This window comes from Perca fluviatilis, chromosome 3 (assembly GCF_010015445.1).
Source record: "Perca fluviatilis chromosome 3, GENO_Pfluv_1.0, whole genome shotgun sequence".
NCBI lineage: Eukaryota > Metazoa > Chordata > Actinopteri > Perciformes > Percidae > Perca > Perca fluviatilis.
Window position 1 is genome coordinate 33791574 of NC_053114.1, and position 14434 is coordinate 33806007.

General features: G+C 40.9%; 1 protein-coding gene across 10 annotated transcripts in view; it reads right to left on the minus strand.

The window, feature by feature from the left end:
- The window catches only part of myo5aa (myosin VAa), a 61152-nt gene that overhangs the window by 46431 nt on the left and 287 nt on the right, over nt 1–14434 (minus strand). For 6 of the 10 annotated variants that reach the window (XM_039794319.1, XM_039794317.1, XM_039794318.1 and 3 more), the window contains exon 1: nt 7880–8039. The exons of 1 other annotated variant lie outside the window; for it this stretch is intronic. In XM_039794319.1, the coding sequence (XP_039650253.1) occupies nt 7880–7918 (39 nt within the window). In that variant the 5' untranslated portion in view covers nt 7919–8039. Of the gene's footprint in view, nt 1–7879; nt 8041–14434 lie in introns of those variants that run through there. 3 more of the 10 variants (XM_039794326.1, XM_039794324.1, XM_039794325.1) reach the window with 2 other exon arrangements.

Sequence of the window (14434 nt, forward strand, 5' to 3'; positions counted from 1 at the left end):
TCCACCTCATGTTCAACTAAAATCCTTTTTAAAAAAAAAAGAAAAAAAAAAGGGCTGACAGTAAAGTTTACTTGTACTTTCTTTCTACTAATCGTTAAAACAGTATGACCTCAGACAAAACACTGTGTTCTATGTTTTCAGTCATGAGAAAATGGCTCGTAATGATCAGTTAAGTTGTGGGAACAAACTGTTGAACAGATAGAGGCTCCTAATGACTGAGGAATGCAGTTGTGGACATTGTGTGGTCATAACTTAAAATTCACACACACAAAGTTCACTATAAATATGTTTTAGGCCTTTCAGACTTGTAACTGGAGGAAATCAGGTGATCACAGACGTGGAAAAACAGTGATGAACACGGCAGTCACATGGCTGAGGAATCTAGCTCTCTCACACACACGTGCACACGCACGCACACGGAAGCCTTACTTCTAATGGTGTAGGAGTTTGCTGGATGACTTTAAAATCCCAGACAGATGAGGCCTGCATGTGCGTGTGCAGGTTGCTGGAGTGAGGACATACAGTAAGTTGGGGGTCAAACAACACAGATGTTTTTCTTACAGTACATGTGATATTACACAAGAGGGGAAGATGGGAGGAAATTAAGAGGCTTTAGAGGTTCAACATAACTGATTCTGGTGCAGTTTGTATTCCAGTAGCAAGCATTTCATCCACTTAACCGGACATGTATGTGTGTCAGTTTTGTGCAGGATCCATCACCACATGTAAAGTAATTAATGGCGCAAGTGAAAATATAAATAGATCATAATGCTTTAAATGAGAGCAGATTAAATATACTCCTGGTCTTCTCGTCTTTGTTAAAGCAACATTCAGGACAGAGTAGAAAGAATAAAACAAACCCAAATTCACACACATATTACCACAAATCACGTGACGGGATTTAGACACTAAAACCTTTAAGTGTTATAATCTCAACATGAATGGGGATTTTCACTTTGCCGAGATTTATTTATTTTAAATATTAGTTAAATATGAACACACACACACACACACACACACACACACACACACACACACACACACACACACACACACACACACACACACACACACACACACACACACACACACACACACACACACACAGTAAACTAGTAATACAGGAGTATCTGAATGGCACTTTTGATACTTCTTGAGTACTTTGGGCTTCGTTACATCAACAGCTGGCGGCAGTTTCAAAGATGCGAGAGAGAAAGACCTCATTGTAGAAGAGCACAACGGGAGAGACCCTGGTAAATTTGGTAGGCTACTTCACTAGCGATCATCTGAATCATGACATCATGGTCACACAAACCCTGGCCCTCCCTCTCTCCCTCTGCGTTTTAAGAAGAGTGGTGGAGTGAAATGGCAGCTACAGCCTCTCTAAGAACGCCATTTTTTATGACAGCTACGCCAACACAACAAGCTGCAGTGTTTGCTGCAGGTACTCGACAAATAGGACCTGCTCGTTTGTTAGTGTTCGTTTTTATCTTATGCAATTTTATGGCTGGTTGAAAATATTTTGGATGGTACTTTTTTTCAGTTTACCAGCTATTGGCAAATAGACCAAAAAGTTAATTTTGGACCCTGATTACTCTAACTTTTTTTTCAACAAAATAAATTTGTGAACACAGAGCCTTACTGCATGTGTTAACAAGCGTTATACAAGTGTTTCTCATTAAAGCTCCACCCCCACCAAACCCCCAGGTTTATTTCTTTTCTCTAATCCTTTTCTCTCTCCACCTCTGCAGGAACACCAAACTGTGTGAGTAGTGTGGTTAGGTAATATGCCGTGTGGTGAAGGCCTTTGAGTGAATATTTTTGATAAAACACCCTTAAATTAGTTTTTGTTTTCAATAATTGTGACCAATACACAGTATTCAACATTATACGGTATCTCATAAAAGTGAGTACACCCCTCACATTTTAGTAAATATTTCATTATATCTTTTAATGGGACAACACTGAAGAAATTACACTTTGCTACAATGCAAAGTATTAAGTGTACAGCTTGTATAATTTATTTTTATTTTAATTTATAATTTCTTCAGTGTAGTCCCATTAAAAGATATAATGAAATATTTACTAAAATGTGAGGGGTGTACTCACTTTTGTGAGATAATGTATGAGACATTTTACAGTTAAGAAATAAACTTATAAGTGCCCTGTTGGACTGTGTAATGGTGACACTGTTTCAGCAGAATTGTATTTCAAATGGTAGTGAAGACCCCAAAGTTTCTAAAGATATAAAATACGTCAGGCTACAAATTTAGGAAAATGCACCTAAAAGTGACTTAAAGTGGAAACAAAATGGGTAATACTGTGTTAAATGTTCAACTATAGGTACATCTCTGTGCCTGCCTCACTTCAATTCCACCATTTCGTTAGCGGTTTCAACTTTTTGGTCCCCACAGGAGACCTTCCCAGCAGCCAGCCTCCTAGCAACAAGAAGAGAGAGACACAGTAGGGAAGAGATGTAGAGAAACATGGAGGGAGGGAGGGAGGGAGGGAGGAGGACAGACGCTAAAAATAGCAACAGCGAGTTTTGAGCAGCATCTCACCTCATGGACACACCACTGCGCTACTGGGCCCACTTCCTGATCCTCATAATCATCACCATCGCACACAGACACACGTTTCACATGTCAGTAGGTGTCAAGTCTGATTATGCTGAATTAGTTAACGTTGAAATATGCACACACACACACACACACACACACACACACACACACACACACACACACACACACACACACACACACACACACACACACACACACGATTATGGGACGAAAAGACAGAGCACTATAATGCAGCTGCAGAGGCTAGGAATTATATTTATAGAGCAACAAATTCCCCTGGGTTCAGAAAACAGAGGAGAGATGAAGGACGAAACTCAACCACACCCGCACACTGACAGACATTTACGTGTTTCAAGGACATTATCCTCCACAATGAAACACAAGCTGGAAAAGAGGAGCGTCTGAAAGCTTGAGAGAAAAATGTGATTAGTCAGAACCTCTCCATCTTCCTTACAGAGGGATGGTAAGTTATGGGCGGCAGACAAAGAGAGAGAGGGAGGGAGGGAGGGAGGGAGGGAGAGAGAGAGAGAGAGAGAGAGAGAGAGAGAGAGAGAGAGAGAGAGAGAGAGAGAGAATGACGAAAAAGGATCAAAAGACGTCAGAGCATCTGTGAGGTCAGAAATCCCATGATGAAAGTGTCTCTGCATTGAGCTTGCCCCATGGATGTATTAAGAGAACGGCTTGCCTGCACACTGCCGATGATCTCCCGCTGCTACATTGTGTTTGTAGATCTCTAATTTCCTGTTCTTTTTCTTTACCTCAGGGCACTGGCTGTGGGAACACTGATGTGAGGGTCACATGCTGTCTATGTGATGTGTGTTGCTTCATTTTTTTTTCTCCAAGATTATTTTTTGGCCATTTTTTTAGGCCTTTATTTTTATAGGACAGCTGAAGATATGAAAGGGGAGGGAGAGGGGGAATGACATGCAGCAAAGGGCCACAGGTCAGAACCGAACCCGTGGGCCGCTGCATCAAGGATTTAACCTCTTTATATGGGCCCTACCAGGTGAGCTACCCAGGCGCCCATGTGTGTTGCTTTTAAAAAAGGTGCAAAACCCATGAGGGGTACGGAGCTCGAAATAAAAAAAAAAGTTAGCAGCAAAACTAAAAATTGAATTGAATTGTTGAATACAACAATGCAACACCTTCTTCTTCCATTTGCATCCAGTCAGTAACAGATGCTCTCATTGAAATGAAAGGTGACATATCCAATGTATTCAGTGTGATCCGGCCCTGAGTATAATTAAATAACACGTATAATTGCTTTTCTTTAACTCCAGAAAAAAGGCAGTGAAGATCCAGTCAAGTGACGTCCGATTTGGTCGTGACACTAGATTAAAGGGGTACCCCGCCAATTTAGTATTGGACTTCCATTTGGGTTCATAAGAGACAGATTATTGAAGAATGGTCAAAGATATCCTGACTTTTAGTCCTTAGTCCTAAACAACTGGGATCCTACATTTCCTATAGACAAATGCAACTTGAAACGTCTTTTGTAAGACTTCAAATTTCGTTTGAAACAGTGATATGATAGAGATCATATTCTCCTTCGAAATGCGGAATAATAAAACAATTACTTGATACTACTGGAATTACAACAATGCATATGATATTAGGATAGTATTCAAGTCATAAGGGATTCCCAATGAGTGTACTATGGTGTACTATTTACCAATTCAATACAATAAGCATGCATCATTATGCTAGAAGGAATAACAGGAAATGGCAGATAGCTCATGAAAGTATTGACAGTAGCAGCAAAACAACAATCACTCGTAAATGGTTACAGGCCGATCAACCTACAGCAGACATAAGCTTGAAATCATCAAAGATTCATGAGATATTTTTTTTTTCACCCCCGCTCATCCTTACTGCTAGAAACCATTTACTGTCTGCTTTGGCATTGATGGAAAATAATATGCAAATGATGTGCTGTATAAAGACCCCTGTCCATAATATGGATTTTTTGTTATCTGGATATTGTGAATGTTATAATGCCATAATGATGTTGTTGTTCTGTGCTACTGTTTTTAACATTAAAAAAAGAACTAAGAAGAAAGTGTAGAAAAAAAAAAACATAAACAACATGCATCATATGGATCATATTGGAGGACAACCCTGATCTAGCAACACCAGTGATCTGTGTTTCTGACACATCAAGCATTTAAAAGATAGATATTTCTTTTATATCAAATAATTAACTAGTCTACACTTTCCCTCACAGGAGCTGACAGCAGATCAGTTCACAGTAGGGAAAGGCTGCTCTTGAAGGTACGAGGCTGGTCTGGTAATCCTGGTTTAACTGAGACAAAGGATCAGGGTTGATTATGCTAATTAAACACCGGCTAATCTCATTCCAGTCAACTACACCGAGATTTCATTACATTCACATATGGCTACAGGTTGCCACTGTACTTCTAACAGGAAGACATAAGCTTCTACTTGTCTTAATTCTTGTCCTAAACCACAGACAGAAACATAGGTATAGATTTGTTCACATTAATAAAGACTCTGGATTAAACCGATTTCATCCAAAACCCCAGCCTGCCTATGGTCCCCCAGTGGCTAGAAATGGCGATAGGTGTAAACCGAGCCCTGGGTATCCTGCTCTGCCTTTGAGAAAATGAAAGCTCAGATGGGCTGATCTGGAATCTTGATCCTTATGAGGTCATTAAGGAGCAAGGTTACCTCCCCTTTCTCTGCTTTGCCCGCCCAGAGAATTTGGTCCACCCATGAGAAAGAGACATCATGGCTTTCTCTCCTCCTCAATAGCTACAGACACAGAAATGGCACATCCTAAGGAAAGCTCATTGTGGGACTGGCTCTAGTGGCTGTAATTCTGCACCAAGGCTGAATTTCAGGAAAGAGACTTCAGATACAGTATTAAAGTCTATATAAAAGCATCCAAAGAGCACCATGTCATGGGAGCTTTAAAGTATGCAAACACTGGACACTACGCCGACATAAGTATCCCACAATGCAATGCGGTAGTAACAACAACGTTCATAACAGACAAACTGACAGTAACCGTGGGAGCTCTGTAACGTCAAAAAAGCGCTTCAATTTACATTTTTCCTTCTAACAATTCATGACTTTGTCACCTGTTGGTCTAGTTCCCTTTTCAGTAATTTAAGCATTATCTGGTGACACCGCTAACTGAGATCTGTCGGCCGGGGTTACCATAGTTACACGTCTTCAACTGGCTCTCTCACTGGGAGAGTGTGTGGGTATAGAATATGCGCAAGTGTTTATCGGTGTTTTTTGCCCCCAACGGGAGCAAAAAAACAGTTGGGAGGCACTGGTTATGGTTAGGGTTAAGGTTAGGGTTAGGTGCCTTGAAGGCAGCGGTCGCAGCGCTGCCTGGAAGGAGCAGTTGGGGGCAAAAAACACCATCGAGCTGCGCAAGTACTGTATGCATGTGTATGTGTGGTGGTGCAGGGCTGTAACCATGGGGCAGGGCATCCATGATAAGTATTTACAAATCTGCACAAAGTCAACAGCAGATTAGAGAGACTTCACCTCGCTAATACTGAGCTCTGAGCTTTCACTCTTGCATTGGAGTCCCTCTGGCCTGCTGGGACTCCTCTGAGCTCTCCCAGGGTTTTCTCCTGCTCACACACTGCCAGGGGCATGTACAGTTAATGAACACACATCAGACCACTTACATGGAAGTCATTTCCAATTGAAAACTTGTATTTGTGATTTCTGGAAGATGATTATTGTTGCTAAACTTTCCTCAAATAAAATTACACTCCTTTGCTCTGGTGTGAAAAGGTAACTACTCCTAGTGAAATAATATTGTTCTTTATAGAAGACTGTGAGGCTTTAAGTGATGGGCACATCATAAGAATGAATCAAGTGAAAATAGATTAAAACCTGAAAACATTTACAATACGGTCTGGCAGAGACAACTACCTAGACAGCTGCAGCGGTATGCGAAAAAAGTGTTTTGCTCACATATTCTCAGTAAAGCAGTCAATGGAGTCCCAGACTGCAGAAGCCTCGTCACATGATGCCACTCATGTGAGAATCTGCTGTTTTTCTGCTCAGCTGGGCAGACGCAGCATGAAGCCAAGATACAGAGACCTCAGTGCTGGTGGAGAGTTTGGCTGGAAAAGAAACTGTGATAGTTTCGCGACACCCGATGGTGGTACCTAACTAGACTCTTGGCACAAATAGCGTGCCAATGTCCAGCGAAAGATCAGGGTCCCTTACTAAGACGCTGTGACGATGCCCAGGATCTAATCTCATTAGTTTAGTTAAGTCAGTGCTGACTCTTGGAAAAGTGTAGTTCACTTATGTCAGGGCAGGAGAATCCAGTCAAGTGTCCAGCTGTGCTTTTGCTTTATGTTTATACCAGACAATGGACCTGAAAGACACAGTGGTGTAGTCTATGTGATACACAGGTAGTATAGTATACCCACTAGGAAAGCGTCAGGATTTCCATATAGGCCTACCCACTTAAAAATGCCCAATGACACGCAACAACATACTTTCCATTATATTTTTGATATATTTTGAATTGTCATCTGTTATTTTCTTCTTCACATATGCTAAATAATTTAAATAATGGTATTTCCACCATAAATTGGTGCATAAAAGTGTATTCAAATACAGGAAATTAAGTCGTTGAAGCTCAAAACTTCCTTGGGGGAGAACACCCAGGATTCCCCCCCCCCTCAATAGGCAGATAAGATAGATAGATAGATAGATAGATAGATAGATAGATAGATAGATTATAAATTATTGATATGGCCTGTAAATCTATCAATTATAATTCAGTAGGAAAACATTACTTCTCCATCTAGTCAAATAGGTTGTGCCCTAGACTGTAAACCCAGAAATGTAGTCCTGTATCTTCAAACGTTGGGAAAAACTACAAACTACATCCAGTAATTACATTTTGATCTGAATCAAAAATGTCATTCAGATACCAAAACACAGCTCTGGCTAAAATTATTTAATTAAGTATTTGTTGCTACTCTGGAGTTATTACTGCCCTGCTGATTTCATTGACATAACTAGGCTAAGAAGGATGTGTCCGGACCTGGGCCCCATGTTGCACATTAAAGAGGCATTATACCAGATGCCAGAACTTGTTCTTATCAAAAAACTACATGTAGCTAAAAAGAGAAAGTAGCTTCTCCTTCAATAATTTAATTTGATTCAAAGTCCATCTTCTTTAACAATTCCACAAGAGCTTTTTAGGCTAGGCCTATCTACTTAATCAATGAATGGAGGTATGAGGTGAAAATCTAAAGCTTAAAAGCAGCAAAAAAAAAAAAAAAAAAACTTACTTGGACAAACATATACTCCAACTCCCGGTTCATGTTCATCTTGTCTCTTTATCAAGTCTCTAGCTCATGCTGTGAGTCTGCTGGTTTTCTGGGAGCCTCCAGCCACACGCGCCACAAGACCAGACGCTAGCTGATCGAGCACTGAGCTCCAGAGCTCACTGGTGGATGAAACCTACCCAGTGTGTCTGCAGACACATGCAGCGTTTACCGACGCGCCCCCCCCCAAAGTTCCTTGCCCTGTGACAGATGACTGGCCTATCAAACATCCCGGCTTCCTTTCTCTGTCACATGATTTGGGGGGGGGGGGGCAGACAGATTCTCAGAAGGAGAAAACAGGACTTTCCCACAAACCACAGACATGGCTCCAAATAACAACTGTCTGACAGACGAGCAGTCAACCTGAGTCTTGTTCCTATACGCTGGATTGAAAGTGTCTGTTTTAGAGGAGCACAATTCATTCAAATACAAACATTAATCCAAATTGTAGTTTTTAAACCTTTTGTTTGTTTATGTCTGTGTTGTGTAACATAACACATTTCATTTTATTTTAAGATGCCAGTTGAAAATTGAAACAAAGTGTTGAAATGAGATGCTAAAAGGTTCGTTCCTCAAATCATCGCAAGAAATAATTGCTGCCACCGTCACACTGAACGTTAACAAGTCAGAATCATTATTTTAGCTCTAAACATGCAGCCCTCCTCTGTGCATATCTGCCCTTGGTGTGTTCGTCTGTGTTGGACAACACTGCAATGGCTACATGCCAGAGCATATACAACATGACGCAATTACTTTAACCAGGTTATCTCAGTAATCTAATGCACATGCTCTCTCAAATAGAGCTGGGGACAAAGAAGATAAGCCACTGACATTAGATCATGTAAAATTTCGCCACCTGATGCAGTTGAGGTATGGCAATCGGATGGTTGAGATATTTGAGTCTGGACCAAAGCGGTGGACCGACATCGCTTCCAACAGGGCCATGCTGCTATCGTGCCAAAAGATTAGGGATACGGGCAAATCAGAAATGGTCACAGAAAATAAACATTACATCACAGAATACCACTGCTGCACTGCTTTTTTTAATGGCTGAAACAGTCAAGCATGCTGTCCTTGTTCAAACACCCATTGACAAGTGATGCGCCAGGTGTTCTCCTTTACATCAGCTGTTGGTGACAATACTCTCTCCCTCACCATCACTGAGTGGCGTGGGGCCATAGTGTGCAACATAGGGCTGGGCAATATATCAATATTATATTGAGATTGTGATATGAGACTAGATATCGTCTTAGATTTTGGATATCGTAATATCGTGATATGACATAAGTGTTGTCTTTTCCTGGTTTTAAAGGCTGCATTACAGCAGAGCGATTTACTTTTCTGAACTTACCAGACTGTTGTAGCTGTTCTATTATTTGCCTTTTCCCCACTTAGACATTATGTCCACATTACTGATGATTATTTATCTAAAATCTAAGTGTGAAGATATTCTGTGAAAGCACCAATTGTCAAACCTAGAATATCGCCACAATATCGATATCGAGGTATTTGGTCAAAAATATCGTGATATCTGATTTTCTCCATATCGCCCAGCCCAAGTGCAACGTGCTGAAAAGTTTCAACTTAACCGCCGTTTTTCTGACCCACATCGTTCGATCCTGATTTACCCTGAAGTCTCCCACCCCTGTACTACATGCTGCTCTTTTAGGTTAGGATCCAGTCAGCCGGAGCAGAACCTAGTAGCACCAACACTACGATCCACTTTCTTGGGATTCTGAGGCAGAGGTGTATCATTCCATTGCTGCCAGCATTTCAAGTGTTTTCGCCTGTTTGACAAAGGAATAATGGCACACGTGTAACACTTGCGCGCGTGTGTGTTTGTGAGTTAAAGAGGCAAAGACTCCTGTAACCACCACACACACACTGCAATGAATACAGTATATGAATGATTCCTGCTTTCTGAAAACATGTATATTGTATGTTATACTGATCAGTTACTCAAAGATCTCGTGATGTATTAAAAAAGGTAATTCTGAATCTTTAGCATCTCTGCCTGACAGTGACGACTGAGCCCCCCCCCCCTCCTCTTTTTTAAATTTTTTTTATTCATTTTTTTTTTTTTTTTAAATGTATTTATTTATTTATTTATTTTTGTACATCTTTATTTCATCTATTTATTTCAGTATTTTTCTTATTTATTTATGCATCTGTTTTGTTTTATGTATATTATACTATTCACATGTCAATTTTGGATTTACCTTGAGAATTGTTCTCTCTCGGGTGGGGTGGGATTGTGGGAGGGATATAAAGATCAGGGGGGGAAAAAATGAAAGTATGGAAGCCCTGTCTGTTGCATGGAACTGTTATGCTGCTGCCTGTGAATTTGCTCCCAATAAAGAAAGTTAATAAAAAAAAAAAGGTAATTCTCATGCCATATAATCGCATCATTTCAAAGTGCCTGTTTTGTAATACAGTCATGCTCGCAGGCAAGAAATCATTACAGTATCGTGATTTAACTGACTATTCCCACCCCTACTCTCTCTAATCTATCCACAAGTATTAGTAGTAGTCTGGATAAACTCCAGTTCATTTCCAGCATAATCGCTGATGTGTGTTGCTGTTGTCTAACCCCGTTCTCTTCGGGAAACAACAACAAACTTCGAGCTAGCATGCTACATGCTGAAAATGGCACTTTTTAAAGAAAATATGGATCGTGCAACAAGGCAGGCCTTATTGGTTCTTTCCGGGGAATGATTGTAAAGATTTACAAAAGTAAAAAAGTGTTTACTATCTAATTGGGACATTTAACTGTTTGGACTGATTGGCTGAGATTTGCTATGGACAAAGTAAACTACGTTTAGCCATGTATCCAGCTAATTTAAATAGCTCACGTTATTGTATTGTGTGAACAGTTGACTTCAGTTAATATTGTATGCGGCGTTTTCATTTGTGGGTGCAAAACAAACCTAAACAAGTTCCTTCCTGAGACCATTCTGCAGAGGCACCATCTCTGCGACCGGAGCTTAGCGTCGCCCAAGACAATTGTGATTGGTTTAAAGAAATGCAAACAACCCAGAGTGTTTTTTTTTTTCTCCTATCCAGGAGTGTATTTGTGGAGGAGCCAGACCTTACTCCGCAGCGCTGCGGAGAGAGGTCTGGCAATGGGAGACTAGTAGTAGAGTAATAAAACAGCTTTCTGGTATTGTCTTTTTAATAACAAATCCAAATGACTCAGTTTTCCATAAGTAGGCTACCTCTGTTCCCCTGTGTTTCCCTCGTCTGATCCTTCCTTACCTTGCCTCGAAGGGGAACAAAACAAAAACCATTATCCTGAACATGGTGAGCATAGTTCATTACTGCCTCACTGCCAGCTCCTGCTGTGGATGGACAGCCAACCACAGTCTTGCTAAAGTCACTGATACAGACAAATCAAGGCTGTCTGACCTAGGGCTGTGCAATTAATCAAAATGTAATTTGTGATTATGATTTCGGCTCCCAATGATCACAAAAACAGAATCATCGACAAAAACAATTATTCAGCTCATTACGTTTTGCAAGAAATAGGAAATAAATAGGAAAAGTATTACGGCAAAGTTCACAGCTGTTTGCGTTTTTTACTGTTGATTTATTTAAATTTTTTCCACTGTTTTTTAAGTTCAATAATTGCAACATCTTTCCAGAAGTCAACGAGTAATCGTGTTAAATTATCGTGATTTTAATATTGACCGAAATAATCGTGATTATATTTTTTTCCATAATTGAGCAGCCCTAGTCTGACCTGCAATTAGAGGCAACGCATGTCTATACGACTCTGTATCTTCTACACTGTAAGCTTGTTGTGAAAAAAGAAATCTGCAGAGGCAATAGTTTTCGTCTCAGTTTAGCTTCATGAATCGATGCGGAGTCTAGTAAATCTAAAAATAATATGCTCTTGTTGCAGTAGAGCAAAACGCTTGTGTATTTTTGCAACTCTAGGTAGTGAATTGAGCCTTTCCATCTCTGAGTCATCTAATGGGAACGTCGCCTCACTTCCTTTTCCAGACAATATCCTCCCTCTCTTCCATCTCTGCTTCTAGGAACACAGCACTGTTTCATTCACATTCGCCACCTCTTGCTAGTTTTCATCCTGATTTGTTTTACTTGGCTACATCTAATAAAAAAACAGATTGCAGATTTTTTGGCAATTAATGTTTAAAACTTTAGCTTCGTCCCGGTCCTCCAACTCACAATATCTGCCTTCACCTCTGACTCACCTCTCTTTATACTGGTGGTCAGGTCAGACAGGAAAGGAGCCAAACGTAGATTGGAGCAGAATCTGATGCTGTGTGTATTGGTGTGTGTGTGTGTATGTGTGTGTGTGTGTGTGTGTGTGTGTGTGTGTGTGCAAGTTAAACAAGCAGCCAGGAGCCACTCAAAACGCTTCTATAAGGCTGATCCATACACACAAAGGGCAGAGTGTTTTCCAACCGTGTGTTGGAAAAGTAACTCACAGAGAGGGTCTGACATCAGAGGCGGACTTCTAAAAACAGACTGTACCATTCAAAACAGAACCTGACTTTGTTTCCCAGCCACACTGACACATACATCCAAAGTTTCCCCTACTGCATTGCAATTAAGACTAAGAATAAGACTACAAGCCCAATCCTGCTGGCAGAGGAAACTAATTAAGCAGTGTCAGCCACAATCTACTTGCATTTTGTTGATGGCTGGTTGTAATTTCTCACCTAGGTGCTATTTAACCAGACCCAACACATATTCATATAATTGTTGCTGAAAGGGAGTGAAAGCCGGTAGCAACCCTTATTTGTCTTGATGTAAAATGCAATCTGACATCATACTGCATGTCAGACCAGCATGTTTATGTGGTTTCCATTCATTTAAAGCCACCTCCACTTGAAAAGACACGTTTTCTGTAGCAACAATCAAACTTGCTGGGAGGATATCCTGAAACGTGCTAGGCCGACCTGCTAGCACCCAGCTATGTAAGGAATTATATAATCACTACATTATCCTTCTTATTACATGGCTACTTACTAAAGATATCAATAATTTGACACAAAAAATGTATTTATAAATGGCCCTGCAGAGTCCATAATCAGAACTGCGTCCATAGCAACGGTCTGCTATTCAAAAATAACAGACCATAGAATGCAGTTATTAACCAATCAGAAAAGAGTATTCAAGCCGCGAAGTAAAAACATAAACAAACTTATGTGTACTGCGCCGATAAGCCTTTTTGTAGGCCTCTCTCCTTAACCATCAGAGGTCAGGATCAGCTACAGAACAGCACGCCAAGGAGCCAGCAGGGACTCAAACATTTCAGCAGAATCCCTTTTGAATCAAAACCACCGTCTTTGACGACTTGTCGAACACACTTAAGACAACGGAGGGAAAACATTCCCATCAACACGAGATATCCAACTGAAAGTAGAGAGGTTCAAATTACAAATACACAGCAGTGCTGCCGTTTTGTGCGGATTTAAAAAGGAGTTTCAATAGCAATCATCATCATGATCACACACACACTGTCACGTTTCCTCACCAGCACAACCTTATTCAAGCTGAAAACACCAGCTGTCAAAGTAGGGGGATGGGTGACTCATCTTCTCCCTCACACACACACAGACAATTTCTTATTTTGGTTTCACGTTTGCAATCAAAGAACAAATACAGCAGCAGCACTTATGACCTTGTGAGTCCTCCTTAGCAGCAGTGTCATATTCTTTTCAGTGAGCATCTGAAGCTGTAACGCTACAGGGAGGCTTCAGGGCCTCTACTAGTCTAAACCTCCTGGATGCTAAGGATGCTAAACTGTCCGGATGCAGAGCCCATCTCAGCGGTACCCAACCTGCAGGACTCGGCTCACACCCAAGAGAACCGAGTCATAAACCTAAGACATCTAAATTAAAAAACACTAACACGAGTAACACGAGGCCATGTTGTAGATGCACAGGTATCAGCAAACGCCAAATGTTATGGTTTAAAATCGTAAAACCAGAGCCTCCATGATGGCTGGCACCGCCTTTGCATCATCCCAGCCCTCTAGCCTCCAGTGTGTGCGTGTGTGTGTGTGTGTGTGTGTGTGGGGGGGGGGGGTGATGATGTATATGAAGGCCCGGAACAAGAAGATATATTGTTCGGATGAACAAACAAGGTCACAAATGACAAAACAATATCGATAAAAAGGTGATTTTGTACGATGTACGTTATATGAAAAGGACGACTGCGGGGACGCCAACGACTCTGCCGCATCTTCTAACGTTGTATTTTCGTCAGCTGCACCCACTTCAGCGCTGAACTGACATCTATATTTAAACACCCAAATACATCTCACTGCGTGTCACACCAGCATGTTTTATGTGGTTTCAACATCCTTTTCATTCATTTAAAACCGAAACCAAGCGTGCAGTTATTATAAAGACACGTTGTTTTCCGTAGCGAAATTTAAAACTGTCAGCATGTTTACTGGGAGAACATCCTGGAAAATATGATGGCATTTAGCATGACGCTAAACCTGCGACTATGACATTTATTTAGCGTTAGCCGACATGCTAGCAC